The sequence below is a fragment of the Ursus americanus genome, chromosome X, assembly GCF_024610735.1.
Source record: "Ursus americanus isolate L20-20 chromosome X, mUrsAme1.1.p, whole genome shotgun sequence".
NCBI lineage: Eukaryota > Metazoa > Chordata > Mammalia > Carnivora > Ursidae > Ursus > Ursus americanus.
This window is the reverse complement of record NC_142164.1, coordinates 65447204-65465635: the sequence shown is the minus strand read 5'-3', so window position 1 is coordinate 65465635 and position 18432 is coordinate 65447204. Positions and strand designations below refer to the sequence as shown.

General features: G+C 40.6%; 1 protein-coding gene across 5 annotated transcripts in view; it reads right to left on the bottom strand.

Moving 5' to 3' along the window:
* SLC7A3 (solute carrier family 7 member 3) overlaps nucleotides 1–18432 on the bottom strand; it is a 156432-nt gene that overhangs the window by 32229 nt on the left and 105771 nt on the right. Inside the window, exons 2-3 of one of the 5 annotated variants that reach the window (XM_087859811.1) lie at nucleotides 8498–11722; nucleotides 1527–8138 (exon numbers count right to left, since the gene is read on the bottom strand). In XM_087859811.1, the coding sequence (XP_087715937.1) occupies nucleotides 1527–1557 (31 nt within the window). In that variant the 5' untranslated portion in view covers nucleotides 1558–8138; nucleotides 8498–11722. Of the gene's footprint in view, nucleotides 1–1526; nucleotides 11723–18432 lie in introns of all 5 variants that reach the window. The other 4 variants (XM_087859810.1, XM_087859812.1, XM_087859813.1 and 1 more) reach the window with 4 other exon arrangements.

The window sequence follows — 18432 nt, the reverse complement described above, 5'->3', positions numbered from 1 at the left end:
TTCTATTTCTATTTTTTAAAATTATTTTATTATGAATAGATGTTTACAACATTGTTCCACATAAGATGTTTTCTTTCATTTTCAGTTCTTTCTTTCGTTTGGCATTATGTTAGCCACAAGTGAACATTTCAAACCTCTAGGCTTTTGCCCATGCTGTCTCTTATTCGAAATGTCCCTCCTTTCTTAGCTTAAAAATGCCTACTCATGGGGTGCCTGGGTGGCGCAGTCCTTATGCGTCTGCCTTCGGCTTAGGGCATTATCCCAGAGCTCTGGGATCGAGCCCCACATCGGGCTTCTCCGCTGGGAGCCTGCTTCTTCCTCTCCCACTCCCCCTGCTTGTGTTCCCTCTCTCGCTGGCTGTCTCTCTCTGTCATATAAATAAAATCTTTAAAAAAAATGCCTACTCATGTTTCAAGACTGTATTACGCAGGCCTTTTTTTCTATTACAGCAAACAAAAATCCTTGGCTATTGTTGTACACCTGAAACTAATATAACACTGCATGTTAAATATACTGGAATTGAAATTTTAAAAAAAAGACAGACAGAAATCCAATTCAAAGCACTATAAGCAAAAAAGGGACTATATTGGCTCATATAATCGGGAAGGGTAAGGAAAGTGAGCCTCTTTTCTCTTTCCGCCTCCTCACTATCCTCTCTAGGAAGAAAACTGATCGACATGACTAAGGACTTTAAGAGAAGGGAGAGGGTATGCATGGTTCAGCTTTTCCTGCCTCCCCACTTTGGAGGTCATCCTGCCAGCAAAGAGGGTGAATTCTGATTTGCTCTCTGTGAGGGTAGCCTTGCTTGCCTGACTAGGTAAAGTCTCCCTGATTAAAGACTGAGAGTGTTTAATAGGCCTACTTGGCCACAGATCGAAAGCCATGTTCACTCAACAGTTTTGTCAGTAAGAATGTTAACATTTTGATCTCCATTTGTCTCCTGTAGCTTATTTCTCAATTGGCTAGAAACTACGAAGGGGAAAATGGGGGCGTTATATATTGACTCCTTAAAACCTCAGCATCTGCTGCAAAGTCCCATCTCAACTTCCGTGAAGCCATTCCTTCCACTCCTCAGGTAGTACAAAGAGCAAATCTCTTGCTCTTCTGTTTATGTATCTAACACAGCACTTTTTACATAAAAGGATAATCGTGTTCATATTTTTTGTTTCCCCCACTAGGCAGGCCTTCTCAAATGTAGAGATCATTTCGTTCCTCTTCTAACCCCAGCACTCAGTATCTTGCTAAATTCTGAGCCTTTATAAGGAAAAACGGATATTTCCTTTTAATCACCTTTGACATAAAAGCTTCTCAAAGGGGCGCCTGGGTGGCTCAGTCAGTTAAGCATTTGCCTTCGGCTCCAGTCAAGGTCCCTCCCGCCTCAGGATTCTTGATCAGCGGGGAGCCTGCTTCTAGCTCTGCCTGCTTCTCCCCTGCTCATGTCCTCTCTCTCTCTGACAAATAAATAAATAAAATCTTTTAAAAAAAAAGAAGTGGAGGTGGTTATAAAGGTATCTGGAAATAGTTACCTGCTAGCTGTGTGCTCATATAGGAAGACATAATTTCAAAGTAGGGCGAACCTGGCAGACCATAGCAATACAAGTTTCCTGTTTTGACATCTCTTAGAGTCTGGTCCTATACAAGGAAAAAATAACACTCTAAAGTATAAAATATGGGTGTTTTCATTTAAATATATTCTCAGGAGGAGAATTTACAGTTAGATGTCAAAGGAGAGGCCAGATGAAAAGCTCTACGCAGGCTTCTTTGTGGGGCAGTGGATGGTGATGTTATCGCAGCCTAGAATCTAATCTCCAAGTTTTCAGGTTAAAAAACAAATACATATTTTCTTAATGGAGGTCTAATCGATATAACATTATATTAGTTTCAGGTGTTCAATGTAACAATTCGATATTCATATATAATGCAAAATGATCACCACAATAAGTCCAGCTAACATCCATCACCAAACATAGGTACAAAATTCTTTCTCTTGTGATGAGAACTTTTTTTTCTTAAGGATTTTATTTATTTGTCAGAGAGACAGGGAGAGCACAAGAGTGGGAGAGGCAGGCAGAGGGAGAAGTAGGTTCCCCCTGAGCAAGGAGACCGATGTGGGACTCAATCCCAGGACCCTAGGATCATGACCTGAGCTGAAGGCAGATGCTTAACCAACTGAGCCACCCAGATGTCCCGCTCTTGTTATGAGAACTTTTAAGATCCACTATCTTAGCTATTTTCAATAATTTTTTTTTAGATCTTATTTATTTATTTGTCAGAGAGAGAGAGAGAGAGCTTGTGCATGCACAAGCAGGGGGAGCAGCAGGCAGAGTGAGAAGCAGCCCCCCCCCCTCCACCGAGCAAGGAGCCAGATGTCGGACTCCATCCCAGGATCCTGGGATCAAGACCAGAACCAAAGGCAGATGCTTAACCATCTGAGCCACCCAGCCGCCCCCCAATAAATATTTTTAATGTATCATGCTATACATTCTATCTTCATGACTTAGTCATTTTATAACTGGAAATTTGTATCTTTTGACCCCCTTCACACATAAAAACAAGTCATTTTCAATAATTTTACTCAAAGGAGATCCAATCAACAGAATCAAGCTCACTAGTGCTTGACTTGTAACAGAATGCCACTTACAATTTAACAATTGATACCAACTACTCTGCCACATTTATCTCTCCTTGTCTTCTGTTCTTAAAGGTATGTTGGTTTAGTCATAGAATTAGGGGGGAAAGGAGTGAATTTTAAATGTAATTCTTACTGCTTTTTTCTCATTATGGAATACCTGTACATGCTCATTATAGAAAATGGAAAATATAGAAATGCACAAAGAAGAAAAAACTTTTAATTATTCAAAACTCCCAAGCCCTAAGAAAACCATTCCTAATATTTTTGAGTATTTCTTTCCAATATTTTCCTGTATATGTTTATACAGCTAGGGTCACATCAAATATTATATCTCACTTCTGTTACTCATATTGTAAACATTTTCCTGTTGTATGGGCTGAACCATGTTTCTCCAAAATTTGTATGTTGAAGCCCTAACTCCCAGTACCTCAGAATGTGACTGTATTTGGAGACAGAGTCTTTAAAGCAGTGAAGTTAAAATGAGGCCATTAGTATGGGCCCTAATCGAATCTGACTGATGTCCTTAGAAGAGGAAATTTAGACACACACAGAGACATCAGGGATGGGTAAACACTGAAAAAAAGATATTGTGAGGATGCAGTGAGAAGGTGCCCATCTGCAAGCCAAGGAGAGAGGTCTCAGAAGAAACCAAACTTGCCAACATCTTGATTTTGGACTTCTAGGCTCCAGAACTACAAAAAACTAAATTTCTATTGTTTAAGTCGCCCAGCCTGTGTTATTTTCTTGTGGCAGTTCTAGTAATCTATTATACTTGCCATTGAGCATTCTTCAAAATCTACTGTAATGTTCTAAAATAATTGTTATGGTAAATCTGTGTTGTTTTCACGTATTAACTATTATAAACAATGTTTCAATTAATAGGAAATTGGACTTAGATTTTTTTTTAAGTAATCTCTACACCCAACGTGGGGCTCAAACTCAGGACCCTGAGATCAAGAGTCACATGCTCTACTGACTGAGCCAGCCAGGCAACCCTCTCTTAGGTATATTTTTCATCAAATAAAAACATGCAGCCTACTTTAAAAAAATTATAGTTGGATTAATTCCTCTACTGCACTCTGAAGAAATTTGTCTGCTCTCAAGTTCAAGCCTAGTGATTCTCACTTTTGATTCCATTATTTCTATTATTCTCAAAGAACACAACTTTCTGGTAACTTCAAACTGCTTATAATACAATTAAGTGTATTCATTTTCTTTGTATCAGTTACAGCCCTGATGTGAGGATTCGCCCTCCCCCCCATTAGATCTGAGAATTAGTCTGGGCTCTTCCTCAGATTAGAGAAGATATTCAGTTTTCCTTGATAAAAACTTGGAAAAATGTCCTTGTCTGGTAAATAATACGCTATGCTCTGAGGATGACATTTCTTGATTCTGTTCCCAACTCTTGGGGATTCACTACCACAAAGCAGGAAATAAACATGGGGATAAATTGGAGGAAGAGAAGATGGCAACAATTCCCTCCTCAGTGTAGTATATTCAGCCTATCCCACGTGAGACTCAGGTAGTCAGGATCCATTAGTTCCTGCCACAGTCTTTGAGATACTGCAATTCATAATAAGAAATATGTGTTTGGCCATTACCCTTCTGTCATTGAGCTCTTAAAACCCTTGGAATTTCCTAAGTGATTAGAATGATCAAGGTGTCTTTTGTTATGTTAATGAGTGACTTCGGGACCGCACCTCAGGATGGGGGCTGGTTGCCATGAAAACAAACCACATGATTGCAGGATTGGAACGTTTAGTTCCATCCCCTGACCTCTGGGGAGAGGAAAGGGGTGGAAGAGGAATCAATCACCAAGGGCTAGTGATTTATCAATCATTCTATGTAATGAAGCCTCCATAACAAACCCCAAAAGGACAGGGTTCAGAGAGTTTCAGGGCTGGTGAACACATGGAGATTTGGGAGTGTGATACCCTCAGTATCCTTGGAAGCTCCGAACCCTTTCCCCATACTTTGCCTTATGTGTCTTTCCCATCTGGCTCTTCCGAAATTATATCCTTTTATGATGAACTGGTAATCTAGAATGCAAAATGCTTCTTTAAGTTCTGGAGCCCCTCCAGCAAATTAGTCAAACCCAAAGAGGGGGGTGATTGGAACCTCCAATCTAGAGCTGGTAGGTCAGAAGCACAGGTGACAACTTAGACTTGGAATTCATGTCTCAAATTGTAGAAAGGACAGTCTTATAGGCCTGAGCCTGTGGGATCAAAGGCTATGTCCAGGTAATGTCAGAATTATGTTGAATTGTAGGACACCCAGCTGGTGTCTGAGAATTGCTTGGTGGTGTGGGGGGGGGGCCCACACACGTTGTAACTGGGTACAGAATCATAGTCTTGAACTATAGGTGCCTGTCAAGTACAGCAGGTCAGGGAAGGGGCCACCATAAGCTGTAATGGACATAGGAAAGCCTATGGTCATAACTCTTCCTCTAAGTGAGAAAATATAGAACAAACTAAATGGTTGCCAGAGTGGAGGGGAATGGGGGGGATAGACAACATAGGTAAAGAGGATTAAGAGGTACAATCTTCCAGCTATAAAATAAGTAAGACATGTACTGCATAGGGAATATAGTCAATAATATTGTAACAACTTTGTATGGTGAGAGATGATAACTAGAGTTATAGTGGTGACCATTTCATAACATATATAAATATTGCATCACTATGTTGTACACCTGAAACTTTGTATGTCAATTATTCTGCAATAAAATAAATAAATGAATAAAAATAAATATTTTTTAAAAAAGAAAATAAGAGCAGAACTTACCTTAGAAGGGGCTTGAATTTTTCATGGAGACCTTAAATCATATGTTACTAAGACATCTTATGCTTAAATCCTCTGAAGCATTTAGTGTTGTTGATTGCCTCTTCTTTCATTTTATTCATTCAACAAAAAGATTTATTAAGTTTCTATTACATGTCAGGCACTGCATCAAGATGTGAAAAGTCAAGGTCCCTGTCTTCAAAGACCTCACAGTCTAGTGGGGAAGATGAGCACGTGAGCAGATATTTCCAATGTACTATATTAAGGGCTACTAGATCTCAAGAAAGAACAACCCAGAGTGTACTAGGGGAAAAGGGCAGGGAAAAGTCATCCAGGAAGAACTCACAGAAGAGGAGATGAAACCTACCAAATAATTTACATGCTATAACACTGATTCAAAACAAGAAGGTGGGATTTAATGGTAATAAATATTTCAAAAATCATATATTCAGTTTAAAAACTTAACCTCAAAAGGTTTAGAAGGAGTGAACTGACTTAAAATGATATGAAGAAAATCTGTAAGTATTCATTTTTAAGAGCAGGGAGGGGCAGAGGGAAAGGGAGAGAGAGAATCATTTTTTTTTTAAGATTTTATTCACTTATTTGTCAGAGAGAGAGAGAGCACAAGCAGAGGGAGCAGCCGGCAGAGGGAGAAGCAGGCTCCCTGCTGAACAAGAAGCCTGATGCAGGACTGGAGCTTAAGACCCTCAGATCACGACCTGAGCCAAAGGCAGATGCTTAACTGACTGAGCCACCTAGGAGTCCCAAGAGAGAGGGAGAGAATCTTAAGCAGGCTCCACGCCCAGTGCGGAGCCCAACTAGGGGCTGGAGCTCATGACCCTGAGATCATGACCTGAGCCAAAATCAAGAGTTGGATGCTTAACTGACTGAGCCATCCCTGTGCCCCAACCTGTAAGTATTCATTGATAACAAGCTTTAAATGGGTCAACAGTTTAAGTGTATTCATTTTCTATTGCTGTGTAACAAATTACCACAAATATAGCAGCTTAAAACAATCCCATTTATTATCTCATAGTTTCTTATTTATTCATTTATTTTATAAAAAGAGAGAGATTGAGAAAGAAAGAGAAAGAGTGCGTGCGTGTGCACACACGAGATGGGGGGGGGCAGAGGGAGAAGGAGAGAGAGAATCGCGAGCAGGTTCCACACCCAGCACAGAGTCTGACTTGGCTTGATCCCTCCACCCTGAGATCAGGACCTCAGCAGAAATCAAGAGTCCATTGCTTATCTGACTGAGCCACCTAAGTGTCCCTATTATCTCATAGTTTCTGTGGGTCAGGAGTCCCAGCACAGATTAGCTAGGTCCTCTACTTAGAATCCCACTAAGCTGAAATCAAGATACAGATCTCACCTGACTTATGATGGGCTTATGTCACAATAAACTCACTGTAATTTGAGAATGAATTTAATATACCTAACCTACTAAACATCATAGCTTAGCCTAGCCTAACTTAAACATGCACAGAACATTTACATTAGCTTATAGCTGGGCAAAATCATCTAACACAAAGCCTATATTACAACAAGGTGTTGATTGTCTCGTGTAACTTATTGAACAGTGTACTAAAAGTGAAAAACAGAATGGTTGTATGAGAGCAGAATGGTTATGAGTATATTGGTTGTTTACTCTTGTGATTGCACAGCTGACTGGGAGCTGTGCCCAGCATCATGAGAGAGCACTGCACTGCATTCTCCGTAGCCCAAGAAAAGATCAAAATTCAAAGTACGATTTCTACATAATGTGTATCGCTTTTGCATCATCATAAAGTCAAAAAATCATAGGTCAGGGGCGCCTGGGTGGCACAGCAGTTAAGCGCCTGCCTTCGGCTCAGGGCGTGATCCCGGCGTTATGGGATCGAGCCCCACATCAGGCTCCTCTGCTAGGAGCCTGCTTCTTCTTCTCCCACTCCCCCTGCTTGTGTCCCCTCTCGCTGGCTGTCTCTATCTCTGTCAAATAAATAAATAAAATCTTTAAAAAAAAAAAAATCATAGGTCAAACCATCATAAATCGGGGATCATCTGCATAGGCCACAGCTGGGGTCTCTATCTGGAGTTTGGAATGCTCTTCCAAGCTCACATAGTTGTTGGCAGAATTCAGTTTCTTGTAGCTGTTAGAACTGAGACCTTCAGCTCCTGGAGGCCACCAGCAGTTCCCTTCACAATGCCCTCTCCATAGGCAGTTTATTGCATAGCAGTTTGCTTCTTTGAGGCTAACAGGAGAGTTTCTCTTGCTCTTGTTTGCTGAGATAATCTTATATAACCTAAAGTAATTATGAGAGTGATAGACCATCACCTTTGCCATATTCTATGGACTAGAAGCAAGTCCCAGATTCTAACGCACTCAAGAAGAAGGGATTATACAGGGTGTGACAAATTGCGGGTCACTTCAGGGTATGTCCACCACAGTAAAGCAGGTACTAAATACGATAGGAAAGGTGAAGTATCCATATTGTTCAAACAACATTCACAGATGACCTACGATGGGCAAGGAACTTCATCCCCATACTTGAGGACAAATAGGTAGCTATAAATAAGTTGGATACATGCACACACTCTACACCAAAATAAATCACATATGGATGAAAACAATTTTAATACAAAAATGAAACCATAACTAACCATAACAGTACTAGGAGGAATCATGGGAAAAAAATTGTTTTCTTAGAGCAGGGAGGGGAGATGCCTTTCTTAGTATGACTTGAACCTAGAAATCATATAGAAAAGACTGATAAATTTGACTATATAAAAATAAAAGAAATTCTAAATGACAAAACCCAAAATAAAAAAAAAAAAACACAGGACAAAAACAAAACAAAGAAAACACAGGACATACTAAGGGAAACAATTTGCAATTCATATAGCAAATGGCTAATTTTCCTAATATATAAAAATTCCTACAAATCAATAAGAAAAAGACCATCATCCCAATTTTAAAATAAACAAAAGATATAAATAGAGCACAGGAAAGGAAATGTATGGCTCGGAAGTATATGTAAAGATTCTTAACTTCACTCATAGCAGAAAAAATATTAAAACTATATTCAAAGTCATTTGTTGGAGTACCTGGCTGGCTCAGTCAGGAGAGCATACAACTCTTGATCTTAGGGTTGAGTTTGAGCCCACGTTGGGTGTGGAGATTACCTAAAAAAAATAAATAAAATCTTTAGGGGCACCTGGATGGCTTCATCAGTTAAGGGTCTGACTCTTGATTTTGGTCATGATCTCATGGTTATGGGATTGAGCCCTGCATCAAGCCCCACATTGAGCCCCATGTCGCACTCTGTGCTCAGTGGGGAGTCTGCTTGAGATCCTTTCTCTCCTCTCCCTCTCCCTCTACCCCTCCCCAACACTCATCTTCACTCTCTATCTCTAAAAAAAATAAATAAAAATAATTAAAATAATTTGTCACATAATAAGGCTAGCAGAGACCCAAAATTTTGATAACACCCTATTATGGCCAGAGTATAAAGTAGATACTCCCTGGATATTCCTGGCAGAAGCCCTCACAGAGGGCAACATGGCAACATTTATTAAAGCTATTTATATTAATACTATTTGACCCCAAATTTGAAATCTGTATTACAGATATACTAGCATACACAAGGGGTTATTAATTATAGCGCCATTTTTAACAGCAAATTATATTACAATTTATTTATTTATTTATTTAAGTAATCTCTACAGCCAACATGGGGCTTGAACTCATGACCCCAAGATCAAGAGTAGCATGTTCTTCTGACTGAGCCAGCCAGGTGCCCCAATGGTAAAGTATTATAAATAACCTAAATATTAATCAGTATGGAATGAATTAAATAAAGTATGGTTCTTTCAGTGGAGTACGATGTACAGTTGACCCTTGAACAATGTGGGAAGAAAGGGTACCAACCCCGGCACAGTCAAAAAGCTGCATGTAGGGGGGGTGCCTGGGTGGCTCAGTCAGTAGAGCATATTACTCTTGATCATGAGTTTGAGCCCCATGTTGGGTGTAAAGGTTACTTAAAAAAAATCTGCATATAACTTTTGACTCCCCCAAAACTTACCTACTAATAGTCTACTATTGACCAGAACCTTATAGATAACATAAAAGTCAATTAACACACGCTGGATGTATTATATACTGTATTCTTACAATAAAGTAAGCTAGAGCAAAGAAAATGTTGAGAAAATCATAAGGGGACGCCTGGCTGGTTCAGTCAGAGAAGCGTGTGACTCTTGATCTTGGGGTCGTGAGTTCAAGTCCCATGTTGGGTGTAGAGATTATTTAAATAAACAAAAAAGTTTAAATAAAAGCGAAAATCATAAGAAAGAGAAAATACATTTACAGTACTGTACTGTATTTATCCTCCAAAACCTGCATATAAGTGGACCCATGCAGTTCAAACTCATGTTGTTCAAGGGTCAGCTGTAGTTATTTTTATTTTTATTTTTTTAATTATTATTTTTTTTAGCTGTAGTTACTTTTAAAATGAAGGAGAATCCACTTCCAAATGGCAGTGTGAAGAATTCTGCACATCCACTCCCAAATAAAACACCCATAACTGGTAAAAATTATTTTTTAAACACACACACTACCATTTAAACTCTCTGGAAATTGTCCTAAGGGCATAGAGCAAATGCAAAACACATTTATTCAAGAAAATCTAAATCTCAGTAAGAGGAGTAAGAGCCTGACATTTTTTTTTAAAGATTTTTTTTTAATTATTTATTTGACAGAGAAAGCCAGCGAGAGAGGGAACACAAGCAGGGGGAGTGGGAGAGAAAGAAGCAGGCTCATAGCGGAGGAGCCTGATGTGGGGCTCGATCTCAGAATGCTGGGATCACGCCCTGAGCCGAAGGCAGACGCTTAACCACTGTGCCACCCAGGCGCCCCAAGAGCCTGACATTTGAGCAAGACCTCCAATCTCCTCCTTGACCCTAGTTCAGCATGACTGAAGCTCCACCTGGACAGATGTGGCCATAAAAACAGGATGTCCTCTCCTCTCAGGTCCCGATCAAGGATTATGGTATTTCCCCAGAAGGGGCAGGCCTCCAGCATTTCTCAACCATTCCCAGCTCCAGTGGCAGAGGCTAAATTCCCAGCAATTGAGGCGAGAGATGGAAGGCTCCCTTCTTCTGTCCCGCCCCTAATCATAGAGCAGAGGCGGTACCCAGTGCCATAGAACAAAAATACTGGAGCCCTGAAGGCCCTTGCCCAGCTAGTTTGTAGGGCACAGGTTTCACACTGGCAAGCCAAGAAGACCAGAGGCTACTAGCCCTTTCCAGTGGTTTCCTGGTCATAACACTGGGGTGGCATTCCAGATCTCCAGAGGAGAAGCTCAGAGATTTAGCATAGGAGGAGAGGCAATCCTCGAGAACTACATAAAATCCACAATTAACATCATACTTAATGGTGAAAAACTGAATGCTTTCCCCCTATAATTAGAAACAAGATAAGGATGTCTACTCTCACCATTTCTATTCAACACCGGAAGTCCCAGTTAGAACGATTAGGCAAGGGGAAAAAATAAGATGCATCCATTTTGGAAAGGAAGAAGGAAATGATCTCTATTTACAGATCCCAAGAAACTCGCTAAAACCAACAGAACTAATAAGTGAGTTCCAATAAATAATAAGCCAGGTTGTAGGGTACAGAATCAATATACAAAAATCAATTGTATTTCTATACAGAATAAACCAAAATGACATTTAAAAATTCCATTTATAACAGCATCAAAAAATATTTAGGAATAGGTTTATCAAAGGAAGTATAAAACTTATACTCAGAAAACTATAAAATATCATTGAAAGAAATTAAAGACCTTAAAAAATGGAATGATATCCCATTTATGAATCAGAAGATGTGGCATTGTTAGGTTGGCAACATACTCCAAATTGATCTGCGGATATAAGGCAATACCCCTCAAAATTCCAGCTGTCTTCTTTGCAGAAATTGACAAGCTGATTCTAAAATTCATATGGAGGGGTGCTGGGAGGCTCAGTTTTAAGTGCCTGCCTTCAGCTCAGGTCATGATCCCAGGGTCCTGGGATCAAGCCTTGCATCAGGCTCCCTGCTCAGCAGGGAGCCTGTTTCTCCCTCTCCCTCTGTCTGCTGCTCCCCCCACTTGTGCTTGCTCTCTCTCTGTCAAATAAATAAATAAAATCTTAAAAAAAAATTCATATGGAAATTCAAGGGACCGAGAACAGTCAAAACAATCTTGAAAAAGAACAAAGTTAGAAGACTTACCCTTACCAATTTCAAAACTTAGTACAGGCATACCTTGGAGATACTGTGGGTTGGGTTTCAGACCACTGCAATAAAGCAAATGTCACCATTAAGTAAGTTAAATTAGTTTATTTTCCCAGTTCATATAAAAGTTATACTATACTGTAGTCTATTGAATGTGCAATAGCATTATGTCAAAAAAAAACCCATATATACTTTAATTAAAAATATTTATAAAAAATCAGGATGCCTGGGTGGCTCAGTCAGTTAAGTGTCTGCCTTCCACTCAGGTCATGATCTCAGGGTCCTGGGATCAAGTCCTGCATCTGGCTCCCTGCTCAGTGAGGAGTCTGCTTCTCCTTCTCCCTCTACCCCTCCCCCCTGCTCGTGACCTCTCTCTCTTTGTCACTGTCTCTCTAAAATAAGTAAATTATATCTTTTAAAAAATATTTATAAAAAATAAAAATAAAATATTTTATTGCTGGGGTACATGGCTGGCTCAGTGGATAGAGCATGCAACTCTTGATCACAGGGTCGTGAGCTTGAGCCCCATGTTGGGTGTGGGGTCCACTTAAAAAAATATTTTATTGCTGGGGTGCCTGGGTGGCTCAGTTGTTAAGCGTCTGCCTTCGGCTCAGGGAGTGATCCCAGCGTTCTGGGATCGAGCCCCACATCAGGCTTCTCTGCTGGAAGCCTGCTTCCTCCTCTCCCACTCCCCCCCCCCCCCCGTGTTCCCTCTCTCGCTGGCTGTCTCTCTGTCAAATAAATAAATAAAGTCTGTTTAAAAAGTTATAAAAAAGTATTTTATTGCTAAAAAATGCTAAACATCATCTGAGCTTTCAGTGAATCATAATCTTTTTGCTGGAGGAAGGTGTTGCCTCGATATTAATGGCTGCTGACTGATTAGGGTGGTGGCTGCTGAAGGCTGGGGTGGCTGTGGCAACTTCTTAAAATAAGAGGATAAAGTTTGCCCCATTAATGGACTCTTCCTTTCACAAATTTCCTGTAGCATGTGATGCAGTTTGACAACATTTTACCAACAGTAGAACTTATTTTAAAACTGGGGTCAAGGGATGCCTGGGTGGCTCAATCAGTTAAGCATCTGCCTTTGGCTTAGGTCATGATCTCAGGGTCCTGGGATCGAGTCCCACATTCTGCTCCTTGCTCAGCAGGGAGCCTGCTTCTCCCTCTGCCTGCTGATCCCCCTGCTTGTGCTTTCTCTCTCTCTGACAAATAAATAAGTAAATCTTTGAAAAAAATAAAATAAAACTGGGGTCAATCCTCTCAAACCCTGCTGCTGTTTTATCAACTAAGTTCATATAAAATTTTAAGTCCTTTGTTGTTATTGCAACAATCTTCACAGCATCTTCACCAAGAGTAGATTCCATCTCAAGAAACCACTTCCTTTGCTCATCCATGAGAAGCAGCTACTCATCTGTTTAAGTTGTATCATGAGATTGCAGCAATTCAGTCCCATCTTCAGGCTCTACTTCTAAATCTAATTCTCTTGCTATTTCCATCACATCTGCAGTTACTTTCTCCAGTAAAGTCTGGAATCCCTCCAAGTCATCCACGAGGGTTGGAATCAACTTCTTCCAAAGTCCTGTCGCTGCTGATTTTTTTAAAGTAGGCTCCACGCCCAACATGGGGCTTGAACTGACAACCCGGAGATCAAGAGTCACATACTCTACTGGCTGAGCCAGCCAGGCACCCCTCAGCGTTGATATTTTGACCTTGTCTCATGAATCACAATGTTCCTAATGACATCTAGAATGGTGAGTCCTTTCCAAAAGTTTTCAATTTACTTTGCCCAGATCCACCAGAGGAATCACTCTCTATGGCAGCTATAGCCTTCCAAAACATATTTCTTAAATAATAAGACTTAAAAGTCAAAATTACTCCTTGATCCATGGGCTGCAGAATGGATGTTGTGTTAGCAGACATGAAAACAACACAAATCTCATTGTACATCTCCATCAGAGCTCTTGGGTGATAAGGTGCATTGTTAATGCGCAGTAATATTTGAAAAGAATCTTTTCTGAGCTATAAGCTTCAACAATGGGCTTAAAATATTCAGTGAACCATGTTGCAAACAGATGTACTGTCATCCAGACTTTGTTGTTCCATTTATAGAGCAGAGTAGATTTATCATAATTGTTTTTTTTTTTTTAAGTAAACTCTACCTCCAACATGGGGCTGGAACTCACAACCCTAAGATCAAGAGTTGATGTTCTACCAACTGAGCCGGCCAGGTGCCCCAATTTAGCATAATTCTTAAGGGCCCTAAGATTTTCAAAATGATAAACAAACATTGCCATTGAACTTAAAGCCACCAGCTGCATCAAACCCTAACAAGAGTCAGCCTGTCCTTTGAAGCTTTGAAGTCAGGCACTAGCTTCTCCTCTTTAACTATGAAAGTCCTAGATGGCATCTTCCTCCAACAGAAGGCTGTTTCTCCTACATTGAAAATCTGTTGTTTGGTGTAGCCACCGCATCGATTACCTTAGCTGGTCTTCTGGATCACTCGCTGCAGCTTCCACATCAGCACTTGCCGCTTCACCTTGCACTTTTAGTTTAGGAGATGGCTTCTTTCCTTAAACCTCATGAGCCCACCCCCGCTAGCTTCAAAGTTTTCTTCTACAGCTTCCTTATCTCTCAGCCTTCACAGAGTGAAGAGAGTTAGGGCCTTGCTCTGGATGAGGTTTTGACTTAAGGGAATATTGTGGCTGGTTTAATCTTCTACCCAGACTACTAAAACTTTTCCCATATCAGCAAGAAGGTTGTTTTGCTTTCTTTTTTTTAAGATTTTATTTATTTATTTTTCAGACAGAGAGAGAGAGCACAAGCAGGGGGAGCAGCAGGCAGAGGGAGAGGGAGAAGTAGACTCCCCGCTAAGGGTGGAGCCTGACACGGGGCTCAATCCTAGGACCCTGAGATCATGACCCGAGCCAAAGTCAGATGCTTAACCAACTGAGCTACCCAGACGCCCCTAAAAATAAAATCTTTAAAGAAAAAAACACAGATAATAACAGACGTTGGTGAAGATGAGCAGTAACTGGAACCCTCGTATACTGCTGGTGGGAATGTAAAATGGTGTAGACTTTGTGGAAAACAGTATGGCAGTTCCTTCAAAGGTTAAACTCAGAATCACTAGATGACCCAGCAAATCTATAGCTAGATATACACCCAAGAGAAATGAAAACATACACAAATATTGACAGCAGCATTATTAATAACAGCCAAAAAACAGAACAAACCCTAACGTCCATCAATTGACGAATGGATAAATAAAATACGGTATGTTCATGCAATCAAATATTATTCATCAGTATAAAGAAATGAAGTACTAATACATGCCATAAGATAACACAAACCTTGAAAACTGTGCACTGAGTAAAAGGAGCCAGTCATAAAAGACTACATATCATATGGTTTTATTCATATAAAATATCCCTAATAGGCACATCTATAGATATGGAAAGTAGATTAGTGGTGGTCGGGGGCTGTGAAGGTGGAAAGAAAATGGAGAATGACTGCTAATGGGCATAGGTTTTTTTCTGAGGTAATAAAAATGTTCTAAAATTGATCGTTGTGATGGTTTACAACTAAACTAAACCATTTATTTGTACTAAAAACCATTTATTTGTAGGTGAGTTGTATGGCATGCAAATTACATCTCAAAGTTTTTATAAGAAATAGGTGTAAGGGGCACCTGGGTGGCTCAGTCAATTGGGCGTCCAACTCTTGATTTTGGCTTGAATCCTGATCTCATGGTCATCAGACTGAGCCCCAAGTAGGGCACACTCAGGGCAGAGTCTGCTTGAGATTCCCTCTCCCTCTGCCCCTCCCCCAGCTCACTCCCCCAACAATGCTCCATTTTCTCTCTCTCTCTTTCTCTCTTTTTAAGATTTTATTTTTATTTATTGGACAGAGAGAGACACAGCAAGAGAGGGAACACCAGCAGGGGAAGTGGGAGAGGGAGAAGCAGGCTTCCTGCTGAGCAGGGAGTCTGATGTGGGCTGGATCCCAGGACCCTGGGATCATGACCTGAGCTGAAGGCAGACACTTAACGACTGAGCCACCCAGGCACCCCTTTCTCTCTCTCTCTCTTAAAAAAAAAAGAGGTGAAATTTTTTAATGAGGGATATATACATATATATAAATATAGTTATCTCTCTTTAGGTATATATAAATATAGTTTAGGTATATATAAATATAGTTATCTCTTTAGGTGTATATAAATATAGTTATCTCTCTCTCTATATATATATATCTAACAGATGATAGAAAAAAAGAGATAAATAGATCGATCTCCAATACATATTAAGTGAATAAAGATGCAGTGAGATTGCATCAGTTCTCTTTTTTTTGCATCAGTTCTCTTGAAAAGAGGAAAAATTACATATATAGCTACAATTGCTTACATATGCAGTTTATCTCTATAGCTTTTCTCAACCAGGGTTCACAGAATAAAGCCCTATAGAAAATTATTTGTGTGACTATTCTCTCAATTCTCCCAAGAAATGCAAAATCTAATGCCATTCTAGATGCATGGGTGACAAGTTTATTCATACGATGGATGCCTTAGGCATTAGGGCTGGGCTGCAAAAGGATAAACAAGGGACTCAAAACCCTGGTTGCCACTGGGATAGGAGTGGGAGGGAAATTTTTCCTGGTATGCCCTTTCATAGCTTTTGAATTTTGAACCAAAAAGGAAATAATGCAAAAATTTAAATGACGTTTATCTATGAGAAAAGAAAGAAAATAAATTTAACTGAAGCTGGATGTAGAATTAATGAAGTATACTTTTTTCTCGTAAGAAAGATAGTAGATACCATGATGGGGGGGGTTAGGCAAAATGGGTGAAGGGTGGAGGGAGATACAGGCCTACAAAAAAAGAAAGGAAATTACACACTTTTTTTTTTTAAGTAGTACTAAAGCTTGTTTACTAGCTGAGGGCAAGATTTTGTGAAGGAGATAGAAAGGTTGAAGAGATAGGAAAAAGAAGGAATAATTTTGGCCTAGCCAGGACCCTATAGAGACGGGAGGCTATAGGACTCTGAACACAGGTAGCAGGATTAGCTTTTCACAGAAGGAGAGAGACGGGAAAGGCTGAGCACAAACATAACTAAATTTTGAAGTAGAGGAGCTGGTATTTAGCTTCAATTTTCTTTTTGAAGGGAAGGCAAGAACATCTTCAGAAAGGGAGGGAACAGAGATGGAGCAGGCAACCTAAGAAGAGAGGTGAGAGGTCTGAAACCACGTCTATGGGGAATGGGAGCAAAAGCTGCCTAGTTATAGTAAAAGCACTGCTAGCTCACTGTGGTCCCACTCTATTTCACTGGGGGCGTCATGCATTTCACCTGGGGCTCCACATCTCAGGAGGGCCACTGCCAGCTACAGTGTACGTTTGGGTCAAGGCAGTTAAGATAGTAAACTTTCCAGGGGCACCTGGGTGGCTCAGTTGGTTGAGCATCAGACTCTTGATTTCAGCTCAGGTCATGATCTCTCAGCAATGAAGGATAGTTGGACGAAAGGCAGGCAGGGACGAGGTGCCCCCGCCCTAAGAGGAAACTACCCTTAAGAGGATTTTACACCACCCTAGAAGGAGCCCTCCACCCTTTCCCACGTGATAGGTAGATGGCAAACACCTGATTGGATAACAGGTGCATGGAGGGTTAATCAGATTAAAACAGCCTACCAACAAGCCCATAAAAACCCCTAGATCTAAATGCCAAATTGGCAACCCTCTCCGGTCCCCTCCTTCTTCGTGAGCTTTGTACTATCGCTCAATAGACTTTGTTTTGCTGCCCACGCTTCCTCTGGTCTACCTCTTCATGCTTCGAAGTGGCGTGACCAAGAACCACAGGCACTAAAGGAAAAGAAATCCTGGGGCGCCTGGGTGGCACAGCGGTTAAGCGTCTGCCTTCGGCTCAGGGCGTGATCCCGGCGTTATGGGATCAAGCCCCACATCAGGCTCCTCCGCTGGGAGCCTGCTTCTTCCTCTCCCACTCCCCCTGCTTGTGTTCCCTCTCTCACTGGCTGTCTCTATCTCTGTCAAATAAATAAATAAAATCTTTAAAAAAAAAAAAAGGAAAAGAAATCCTGTAACAGTGGTTGAGGGATCGAACCCCACATGAGGCTCTGTGCTCAGCAAGAAGGCAGCTTGAGATTCTCTCTCTCTCCCTCTGCCCCTCCCCCACTCTCCCTCTAAAATAAATAAATAAAATCTTAAAAAAAGATGGTAAGTTTTCTCTCAACACTGTCACATGAGGACTTGCCGAAGAAGCTAGAACTACTGAATGCAAATAAAATGAATCTAAGAAAGGGGCAGATGAGAATGGAGCCACAGACAATAGGCAAATTTATGTGATGGCTTGCCGTATAAAAGAAGGCAGAATTAGGAAAACTTCTAGCTCTGAGATTCTCTGATTTGTTCCTTACTATCGTTATCATCCCAAATAGACTATACACATTCACTGGTTGGTGAATGAATCTGTATAAGACAGCAAACAGCCCACTGCTGAAATGCTGGGGATTAGAATGCAGTGGATTAAGGACTGAATGAAAGGGGAGGAAAGGGAGACAGTAAATGTGACTGCATTTTGAAAAGCAGGGCTATGAAGGAAAAGAGAAAAATACATTTAGCTAAAGAGAAATTTAGAATTCAGGAAGGGCACAATGATAATATCTAATAGCATATTTCATCGATTCAAAGATGCACATGCCTTCATGTTTTTAAAATTTCTGAAATCGGGGTGCATCTTATAATTAATGGACTCTCACAATTGCTGTT